General features: G+C 45.3%; 1 protein-coding gene across 1 annotated transcript in view; it reads right to left on the bottom strand.

The window, feature by feature from the left end:
• Positions 1 to 2781: 2781 nt before the first annotated feature.
• The window catches only part of immp2l (inner mitochondrial membrane peptidase subunit 2), a 202566-nt gene continuing 193622 nt past the window's right edge, over positions 2782 to 11725 (bottom strand). Inside the window, exon 6 of the mRNA XM_080874409.1 lies at positions 2782 to 4824. Within this exon, the coding sequence (XP_080730535.1) occupies positions 4702 to 4824 (123 nt within the window). The 3' untranslated portion in view covers positions 2782 to 4701. The remainder of the gene's footprint in view (positions 4825 to 11725) is intronic.

Below are 11725 nucleotides of genomic sequence, written 5' to 3'. Positions count from 1 at the left end.
TTTGCAGTAAGTCTGCAGCTTGTGCACCGGACTAGACATAGTACTTGAAAGTCTCGGTGCTTTAACTTAAAACATTTACAGCTTGTTAAGCCTCTTTCCACACATCAAATACTGAATTCTCCAACAGTTACGACAAGAAATTTGACGTGTATAAAATCCAGACGCGTGAACGCAACACATGACGTTTGCCGTCCCCGTCGGTGCTGATGGAAATGGGTTTGGAGTCCTTTCCATTCCACTTCGCTGAGGGAGTTGAGAGGAAAAGCACCATGTGCAGCTCTGACTGTGAAGAGTACAGAGGCATGAAGACCTGTAGTGCACTTCATGCCTGTAAACTCACCTGTGCTCTCGAAAAGTGAGTACAGGAGTCCGCCATTCGAACGGACGAGCGTCTCAAACATCCTCACATCCAACCCCACAGTTTGGTTGTGTTTCTAAGCCTGTCACCTTGTAAACGTTAACGCTGTGTTCAGACCAAACGTTCAGCAGTTCTGCCCGAGGTTACCCTGTAAATCTGTGAATATTTGTGCGTAAAGTAGGAGAAATTAAACATATTTTCACAGAAAATCCTGTCATTTTGCTTATTTTTCTCCTGCGTCTTGTTTTGTTCTGCCTCTATATAAACGATGAATTCTACACATGCTGGGTGTTACTGGGAGAACCAGTCCTACAGTCTTTGTACGAGACCCCATTACAGGTCTCATGCTCAAAGGCCAAACTCTTAGATGTAGAGGTATCAGGCGAAACGTCACCTGAAGTCTTAAATGAAGATCATTGTTCTGTATTCATGGCTGAGTTTTTCTCAGCAGTCTTGAGGATGTGAGCTCGTTAATGTGTTTGGCACCTGCAGCAGGTTTGAGACTGCACACCACAGAACCTGCAAATTCAGAAAACTGTGTAAAGAACACGTTTGCAGAAGGATTCGGTGCATCTGTTAACTCACGGAGGAAGGACGGGCTGGCATGTGGCATCCCTTCTGTTAGTGCAGTAATCCCGAATGTCTAAACAAGGCCATATCTCACCACGGCGACACCGGTATCCTAGCAGCTGCACCCGATGGTGTTTGTTGGCACGGAAACAGCACAGAGGCTTAGAGGCGAGCACACACACAGAGACAGACTGATGAGTCTTTTCAGCTCTCTGTAAATAAGGTAAATGCAGGATGCAAAGTACCGGGAAATGTGCAAACACGGGCTTTACTACCCAGAGAGGATATCAGTCAGTCAGAGATGCCGTCTGCAGCCGTCTTTCATGAACATCAAATATATTATCAACTAAATCATCAGATGAAGCTGATGCACAGATGCACAGAACATTTAGGTGAATTAATCATGCACATGTGAGCCTCAGCGGGAGGCTCGGGTACATCTGCATTTAGCCCCACTTATCCTTCCGGGTTCCCCTTACACTGTGACACAGCTGCAAGCGTCGCACAATCAGCAGCTACATCTGGGAGCTCAGTTTGGCTGAATGCACCACAAGTGTTCCCTCGGTCTGATTTATGCAAATCAGCGACGCACATCTTTAAAGACGGAGCGTTTCAGCTGCTGCAGAGGTCAGCTGGCTGCACATGTTTTGTCACATGTGCTTTTCCCCTCTAATTAAGACTTCACACACCCCGCTTGATGTGGAAGGCTAAAGGCTCATTTCTCCTCCAAGAGCAATTAATAAAAGGGGAGAGCGTCTGTGAAGTGTCAGCAGCACTCTGCTTACAGCCGACAGCAGCAGCGACACAAACAACAGCAAAGTGAAAACAGATTTTTAGATAATGACCCAGACACAGCTCGCTCCCATCGCACTGCAAAATAATTGAATTCGCTCAGTTATCATCAGGAGCACCTCGGAGGTCAGATGAGGGAAGCTCTGCTGTGACAACATCCTTAAAGAGGAATACCACCAGGACCTGAGGACATGAGCGGTTCTGAGCGATGTATGGAAAATAGTGTGTTTGACTGCAGCACGGACGTTAGATTGCCGTCAGCAGGCAGTCGACGCCACAGCCTCTGATCTGGGAGTTATTTTTACAAACATAATCATCTGTTGCTCTTGAGCTTCAGGTGCAGACATCCTCCTTCAGGCTTTTCTGGCATATTCATGGTTCCCTCAGTTACAGCAGCCCAGACCATCACGCCACCGCTGCTGTGATGTTCTCTTTATGAAACGCTGTTATTTTGATGTGACGGGACTCAAACCTTCTCAGGGATCATCCAGATGTTTTCTGGCAGATGTGACACGAGCCGTGGTCAGCAGTGGTTTTCTCCTTAAACTTTCCCATGGACGCCATTTTTGCCCCGTCTCTTTCTTGTTGTTGAACCATGACCTCTGACCTTAACTGAGCCGAGCGAGGCCTGCAGGTCTGTAGATGCTGCTCTGGGTTCTTCTGTGACCTCCTGGCTGAGTCGACGTGCTCCTGTGAAGGTTCAGCACCGTTCCGGGTTTCCTCCATGTGTGGATAACGGCGCTCGCTGTGGTTCACAGAGGCTGGCTCAGGCTGATGATGTCACTTGTTTCTTTAGATCGCAGCGTGATGCTGACGTGCTGCTGGTTGAGACCTTTCAGTCTGCTTCACTTTATCAAGCAGCTTCTGTTTAAGGGATTTATCATCCAGCAGGTGTGACAGTGATCAGGTCTTTTCGGAAGCTCAATAAAATGTGGTTAACGAGAGTTAATTCGTTTTTAACAAGAAGGTCCAGGTGGGTTTGGATTTGTGTTTGTATTTACTCTCGTTATCTTTGTCTAATAGTCAAATTACTTTGATGATCTGAAACATCTGAGGCCTCCAAATCTGAGGCCATGGTTCTCAGCCGGAAAAGGGTGGAGTGCCCACTCCGGGTCGGGGATGAGTTCCTGCCCCAAGTGGAGGAGTTCAAGTATCTCGGGGTCTTGTTCGCGAGTGATGGGAGAAGGGAGCCGGAGATCGACAGACGGATTGGGGCTGCAGCTGCAGTAATGCGGACGTTGCACCGGTCCGTCGTGGTGAAGAGGGAGCTGAGTGTAAAAGCGAAGCTCTCAATTTACCGGTCGATCTACGTCCCTACCCTCACCTATGGCCACGAGCTGTGGGTAGTGACCGAAAGAACGAGATCGCGGATACAAGCGGCAGAAATGAGCTTCCTCCGAAGGGTGGCTGGCCTCTCCCTTAGAGATAGGGTGAGAAGTTCGGCCATCCGGGAGGGGCTCAGAGTAGAGCAGCTGCTGCTCCACATCGAAAGGAGCCAGCTGAGGTGGTTCGGGCATCTGACAAGGATGCCCCCTGGGCGCCTCCTGGGTGAGGTGTTCCAGGCATGTCCCACCGGGAGGAGGCCCCGGGGCAGACCCAGGACACGCTGGAGAGATTATATCTCTCGGCTGGCCTGGGAACACCTTGGTATTCCCCCGGATAAGCTGGAGGAGGTGGCTGGGGAGAGGGAGGTCTGGGCCTCTTTGCTTAGGCTGCTGCCCCCGCGACCCGGCCCTGGATAAAGCGGATGAAGATGGATCAGAAACACGTCTTTAATTTGACTTCTCAGTTCTCAAACACAGAAATGAGACTAAAACCTCTAAAATTGTAGTTGGAATTCTGTAGCAACACACATCCGCCTCCTACGCTGGAAAATATAAAAAATTTAAAGTGGACAATGGAAGTTCGAAGTTAATGAGGGACAAACGCAGAGAGCTGTGTGCTTGTTTCCACCTCTGAACGATTCTTACACATCTGCTGTTTGTTTACGGAGCCAAAAAGAAAGAACCTCCGAACAATCGAAGAGGTGCTTTAATTCAGAATTATTTATGGAGCTAAAGAGACGCTGAATCACGAGTGATGGGAAGCAGAGTGGGAGAGAAACAGGCTGACTGGTGTGGGCGTTATACTGGACCATCATAGTGAAGAGAGAGGCGTGCCTCCTGGGTTTTCTGGTCACACCCACTCGGGAGGAGATCCCAGCAGAGACGCAGGGGCTCCCTGTTGAAGTACAGATGACATAAGAGCTAAAAATTGGGGTGTTGTTGAAATATTGAAGCTGTTCACTGAGACGAACACCGAAACCTCAAAGTTTTAATCTTAGCCTTGACCAAGGTCAAAGTCCCGCACTTTGTGACCTGCTACAAAAATGTTTTAGATTAAGAAAATTCATATTTCTGGTTTAAGGATTCAGAATAATTTCCCACAAGCTCAAAGCCTTCGCAGGCTAAAGATGAGGTTAAAATGTGAATAAAGACATGAGACTGCCGTCACAGAGAGGGGAAATCCCTAATATGGTCAGAAGCTTTAAGGGCAGAGGAGAAAACATTTAAAAAAATCATAAAAAATAAAAATATGCAGCTGGAAATGAGCAGATTCAAACATTCAACACCAGGATAGGGTGGAAATTACAAATGAGTTTAATTGCCCATCACATCACTTTGCCAGTGATTATTAGCTTAGTTGATAAAATACCACAAACTTAACTTAAAATTCTTGGTGGTTTACAGACAAAAGCTTTAATTTTTCATGTATAATGTGAAGTTCGGGGACAGGACTTCAGTTTGTCGTCTTTTCAGCGTTCAAGAAAGAAATATTTAAAAACAAAAGTCTGCAGTGAAACGAACAAAACACCACCTGAGTGTACAATGAGCACGGTTTATATAAAAGCCATGCAGTAATCTGACTCACACGGTCACAGCGAGCGGCTCTTGCTGTGAATTTGACATTTTAAGAAAAATACAGAAACTCTGTGGGCGTGGTCAGTCCTCTTCCTCGGTGTCCAGCGGTCCTCGGTTTGCAGGGAGCGATGCTGTGATTCGCTGCCAGCGGTTTGGTGGCCAGATGATGTGAGAGGCCCGACCGTGAAGCAGCCCCACAGACACCTGGGAAAAAAACAGCATCACAACTTTTAACAAATGGTCAAATTAAACAAATTTTATTTGATCGTTTTACCACTTTCGAATTCCCTGCTATTGTTTTTAGCAGCCCTCCAGTTTTATCTGTCACACTTTACAGACCACCTAAAGACAGAAGTTTTAACAAACACACACTCAAAATCACTTTAACCTGCACATAGATAATCCTTCTGACCCTGCAGCAAAAGAATTCTTAAACGTTCTTCACTGTTTGGATTTTACCTGCACGTCACGCAGCCGACTCACAACAGAGGACACACTCTGGACCTGGTCATCACCCATGGGCTGTCCACCAGCGTGTCCTCTGTTGTTGACTTGGCTGTCTCTGACCACTACTGTGTGTTTATTAACATCACCGGTTTTATTCAGCGGGAGACCTCGGTGCGAACTGTGAGGAGGCGCTATCTAACCTCTGAAGTGGCTGCAAATTTTACCAGGGTTTTAGACGAATGCCCCCCTGTGATTTTACCTGCACCCTGCGATTTGATTTTTAATCATTTTAACAGCAAACTGAAGAAAAGCCTTGACTCTGTTGCTCCACTCACCACCAACAAGATTAACGTAAAACATGCATCACCCTGGAGAAACGAAGAAGTCAAAACACTCAAAGAGATTGCAGGGCAGCAGAAAGGAGGTGGAGGAAAAATAAAAATGTAATTAAGCATCAAAATCAAAAACTTAAAATGTACAATAATACATTAAGGAACTCAAGAAATTCACACTTCGCCAAAATAATCAGTAATAACAAAAATAATCCCAAGGTCCTCTTTTCCACCATAGATCATTTATTTAACCCTGATTTTAAAAGCTCCAAAAGAAGCCCCACAGACTCGCTCTGTGAGCAGTTTGCAGACCACTTCAGGGGAAACGTCAGCGCCATCAGATCTGATATTTTATCTAATCGCGATATGTTTGTAAACACATCTGAGGGCTCGATTGTACCTGAGGAGACACTGGACAGCTTTGTCCTGGTTAATGCTGAGAACCTTCAGAAGGTTTTCTCCACAGTGAGACCCACCGCATGTCTTTTAGATCCAATCCCTTCTTCACTCTTTAAAACACTTTATGGATTTTTTGAGGCTGAGCTTTTATACATGATGAATTGCTCTCTTCAGTTGGGTGTCTTCCCTGCTGCCTTTAAAACGGCGGTGGTGAGGCCCCTTCTGAAGAAGAGCAGTTTGGATTGTAATGATTTTAATAACTACAGACCTGTATCCAACTCACCATTTTTAAGTAAAATCTTAGAAAAACTTGTTTTTACTCAGATTACTGATTTTCTCAATGATAGACAGATCCTGGAGATATTCCAGTCTGGATTTAGGGTGAACCACAGCACAGAGACGGCTCTCCTAAAGGTTTTAAATGATCTTAGATGTAACTGGGACTCCCAACAGCTCTCAGTCCTGGTGCTGCTGGATCTAAGCGCAGCCTTTGATACAGTAGACCACGCTATTCTTTTAAACAGACTGAAACACATGGTGGGCCTCTCTGGTGCTGTACACAACTGGTTCACTTCCTGTCTCTCAGACAGAACTTTTATGGTGAGTATGGATACATGCTGTTGGACACATGAACAATAAACGTACGACTGTTCCCACCACTAACACGTGACCCTACGCTGTGTTCACTGCATCATTCCATGTTTTGGCACTGATCACCACCTGCACTCATGTATATATCTTTCTACGTAGCACTTTTAATTCTTATTCTTACTTTTATTTTTTCATGTCTATTTAAGCGCAATTTATGACAGTATGTTTGCACTGAAGCACCGCAGCAATTTCCTAATGTTGTAAACCTGCCCAACATTTGGCAATAAAACCCTTTCTGATTCTGATTCTGATGCTCCTCTAAGATCCATAGAAGGACATGTGGTGTGCCTCAAGGGTCGGTTCTAGGCCCTGTACTTTTTAATTTGTGTATGCTCCCTCTCGGCGGTGTCATCAGGAGGCATGGAGTGAACGTCCACAGTTACGCTGATGACATGCAGCTGTACATCTCTGTGTCTCCTGATGACACCAGACCAATGGATGCTCTTTTTAACTGTATTCTAGATATAAGATCTTGGATGGCAGAAAACTTTTTACAGCTTAACCAGGACAAAACTGAAGTTTTAATCGTCGGTCCCGAGGCTCAGAGAGAGAAACTCTTGTCTAAATTAGAGGCATTTTCACTATGTCCTTCGCTACAAGTGAAAAACCTGGGTGTTATTTTTGACTCTGAGCTTGGTTTTATCCCACATATTAAACATGTGACCAAAATTGGATTTTATCATCTAAAGAATATAGCCAGAGTCCGCCCTATTCTCTCTCGGGCCAACACGGAGATGCTGATGCATGCTTTTATTACCAGTCGCATTGATTACTGCCCTGCTCTCTGGTCTTCCTAAGAAGAATATTTCAACTTTACAACTTTTGCAAAACTCGGCAGCTCGTGTGCTGACGAAGACCAGAGGGCGGTCATGTATCCATGACCGCTTATGTTAAGACCAGGACATGTCCTTCAACGCACATATTAAACAAATATGTAAGACTGCTTTCTTCCATTTGTGCAACATCTCTAAAGTTAGAAATATCCTGTCTCAGAGTGACGCTGAAAAACTAGTTCATGCATTTATTACTTCCAGGCTGGACGGCTGTAATTCATTATTATCAGGATGTCCAAAAAACTCCCTGAAAAGCCTTCAGCTGATCCAAAATGCTGCAGCAAGAGTCCTGACAGGGACTAGAAAGAGAGAGCAGATTTCTCCTGTTTTGGCTTCCTGTTAAATCCAGAATTGAATTCAAAATCCTGCTCCTCACATACAAGGTCTTAAATAATCAGGCCCCATCTTATCTTAATGACCTTGTAGTACCATATCACCCTATTAGAGCGCTCCACTCTCGCTCTGCAGGCCTACTTGTTGTTCCTAGAGTATTTAAAAGTAGAATGGGAGGCAGAGCCTTCAGTTTTCAGGCCCCTCTTCTGTGGAACCAGCTTCCAGTTTGGATTCAGGAGACAGACACTATCTCTACTTTCAAGATTAGGCTTCAAACTTTCCTTTTTGCTAAAGCATATAGTTAGGGCTGGACCAGGTGACCCTGAATCCTCCCTTAGTTATGCTGCAATAGACGTAGGCTGCCGGGAATTCCCATGATGCATTGAGTTTTTCCTTTCCAGTCTCCTTTCTCACTCACTATGTATTAACAGACCTCTCTGCATTGAATCATATCTGTTATTAACCTCTGTCTCTCTTCCACAGCATGTCTTTATCCTGTCTTCCTTCTCTCACCCCAACCAATCACAGCAGATGGCCCCGCCCCTCCCTGAGCCTGGTTCTGCCGGAGGTTTCTTCCTGTTAAAAGGGAGTTTTTCCTTCCCACTGTCGCCAAAGTGCTTGCTCATAGGGGGTCATATGACTGTTGGGTTTTTCTCTGTATCTATGAAGCGCCTTGAGGCGACTTTTGTTGTGATTTGGCGCTATATAAATAAAATTGAATTGAATTGAATTGAAGAGAGTGTGGGGAGTGAATTGGAGGGTGGGGTGGGCTGCTTTTAACCATGTAAAGCACTTTGTGCTACATTTCTGTGTGAAAAGTGCTTCATAAATAAAGACTGATTGATGGATTGATTGACAACAGAGAGCCGATTCAGAGAGCGAGAGCCATCCTGTCCTCAGGCACCACAGGTGTCCTAAAGTGAGCCTGTCATGGAAATCTCTTTGAGCATCGCTGACTGAAGCAGCTGTGGTGGAGCAGGAGGTTTGGGGGTGACAGAGGAACAGGTGGGCGGAGCAGACTGCAGTTTAGAGGGTGAGTAGCCTCATATACGGAGGTGGCTGCCTTCCTGTTTGTCCTAGCAGCAGGACAGCACAGAGGGCAGTGACCTGCAGACGTGGGTGGAGCCCTGCAGGATGGAGCGCGTGCGGTCAGGGTTAGCAGTCGAGTAGTCAGTTTTGCATAGCAGGGTGTCTGAGGATGTTTGTGGCAGCCATGGAGCAGGTCAACCTGTCATAACAGGTGATTCAGGGCTCCCTTTATAACCTGCTTTAGCAGGTCCAGCAGACCATCTGTTATTAAAGGGAACAAAGTGAACTGAGCACAGTTCAGGCTTTTCAGTTCTACAATCGATGGCTTTCTCTCTGTAATGCTCCACCGTCTTTGACTGACGTTGGGGGGAAAGTGCAGTTCGTGACAGCATGAGTCTTATAAAACCACAAAATCTGAAGAATTCAAAATGAAAAGATTATTGGGCAATGAAATGTGAACAGAAATAAGTAAAACACGGCTCCAGCTGCCTTTCTTTGCTCAAAAACCCTCCTCTAGTACACGTGTCAAGACCTGTCATCCAAAAATAGTTTTCTCATTGTTTATTCTCCAGTCACATCACGGAGCTGGAGGCCTCAGCAGCCAATGCTTGCTTCAGAGATGGATACCAGATCTGCAACCACAGTAAGTTGCCATTTTCAAAGTGCCCCATCAGAGCCAGTCTACTTTATGTTGCAAATGCATGCAATCATCATCTCATTGAATCTGATTGTGCTGACGGGGATAAAATGGCAACAACTGCAAATATGTTGCCGTCTACATACAGAGAAAGTGCAAAATGGTAAAGCTGCTCTGCAATCTTCCTTTTCTAAGGAATATAACCAGAATACAACCAGCCGAGTCAGCGTGTCACAGATGATGTCGACACTCTGACTCAGATTTACTGCAACACGTTGGTAAATCTGCAAACCTTCACCAACCTGAGAGTGACGGCGCTCCAACCGACCACGGTGGTTTGGAGAAAGGTCGCCTCCACCAGTACCGTCGCCTCGCCATTAAATTCGGTCACCCAGAGGTTGAGGGTGTTTCTGGGTGACCGCTTTGATTGTACTTGCAAACTCCAACAGCAAAAGATGTTTGAACTTGTTTAAATGTAGTCTTTGGTTGGGCTTAGTCACAACCACAGCTCAGTTATGCTGAATGTAAAAAAACTGAAGCCTTCTTTGAATCGAACACATCAGATGCTGACATCCAGAACCTGCAGGGACTGTTTGTGAAAGGCACCAATCCTCTGCTTCGATTTTGTTGAATATATTAAAGATACGTATCCAAGCAGCCTGAATTAACACGACGCCGTGGGTTGGTTTTCCTCTTTTTGAGTCACTGGTTGCCTTGGCAGTCTGAAATGAGCAAAAACTGATTTTTTCTGATTTTTGAAGTGACGTGCTTCTTATTTAGGTTTTCACAGGTTGACATTCAGCTTGAGGTGCAGAGACTTGCAGACATCAACGGCAGAGATAATTAAAACCGGCGCGCTGACAGCTGAAGATCCGTCCACTCACTGCTGTCCAGCATCGTCCTCGCCGCATCAATTAGATCTGCTTTGCATAAGGGCGAACGCACACACACCAGCAAATGTCATAAGCTTTTAATGATTCCTGTTATCTCTCAAAGCCAGCCTCTATATTTAAAACCATATATACATATGCGGCATTCATCTCCATCTCCAGAATAACCTTTAGAGAGCTCGCGCTCGGGCTGGAGGTATTATGAGGAGTTGGTTTCAGAGAAAGAAAGCAACGTTTGATTTGACGCAGCAAATTCAACGCTACAGTCTGAGTAACAGGAAGGAAAAGAAACCTCCACCTCACAACAGCTGCGGGTCAAGCTCCAGTTTAATAACATGTGGTAATGAAACAGCTGATTAATATTCATCCGGCTGCAGATGACACTGAGCTGTTATCTGCTAAGGTGAGACAGTGAGGAATTACTAAATTACACACCTGAAAGCTGTGGAGGCAGAGAACCTCCAGGTCAGCACAGATTCATCTTTCTTTTAATCTCAGAAACACGAGGTTGGAAACTTCAAACAAAAACGTTTGTTTTGCACCTTCGCTCCACGATTTGGGTTTGAAGATTCCTTCAACTGGTGACAAAAATCAGGAAAAGTATCCACGCTGGCTTCTTTACGCCAAACATGGTTAAAACATGGCTGCCAAGGTGACACGTAGTTGTTCCTTCCTTTGCTTTATTGATGCTTTCTTTCTTTCGATGCTCTGTTTTTGGCTTATTTGGATATTTGGTTTTTTTTGTTGATTATTGGATTAGCTTCATTTCTTGGATTCTTTATAACACGTTGCTTCCTTCTTTTCTTACACTGAGATTTTTAAGGCGACGATTGACAAAGACAAGCATGTAGGAGAAAGTGAACGTGCCTAATTTCAGGTTTTTCAGAACAGGAAAATTGAGAATTAATTAAAATGCATTTATATAGAAATTCTTCCTTCTTTTGTTTCTTGGAGGTTTTTCCTTTCAGGATATGTTTTTATTTTTTAGCAGTTTCATGCTTTAGATGGTTTTTTGCTGCCCTCTGCTGTCCCATGACCACTAGCTGTGGTTAGACCAGCGGTCTCCAACCTTTTTTGCACCACGGACCGGTTTATGCCCGACAATATTTTCATGGACCGGCTTTTAAGGTGTCGCGGATAAATACAACATAATAACGATAAAAACAATAACAAAGTAACGCTGAAAACCGATAAAACCCCTGAAAACCATACATTTCACACCTGAGCCTCAACTCTCGCGGCCCGGTACCAAACGACTCACGGGTCCGAGGCCCGGGGGTTGGGGACCGCTGGGTTAGACGACCAGAGTCGGGTTGCTGGGCTCTGTCACTCCGAACCCTGCACAGCGGAGGTGGTTTACTGAACCTGATTCCTCCTGAATGGTTTGGGAGGAGGCTTCTTTGCAGAGTTGGGAACACCTGAGTGACCCCTCCCGGGGAGACATCTGGAGATTTCTGCCTTGAATGCTGCTCCTCAAATGTTTTATGTGGGCAGAAAGTGGACGGGTTAACACTACTGTTTTTAATGAGCCCATTTTTCAATGACTACGACTCT

Source organism: Rhamphochromis sp. 'chilingali' (assembly GCF_963969265.1).
Source record: "Rhamphochromis sp. 'chilingali' genome assembly, chromosome: 2".
In the NCBI taxonomy this organism is placed as follows: domain Eukaryota; kingdom Metazoa; phylum Chordata; class Actinopteri; order Cichliformes; family Cichlidae; genus Rhamphochromis; species Rhamphochromis sp. 'chilingali'.
This window is presented reverse-complemented; position numbering and strand designations above follow the sequence as displayed.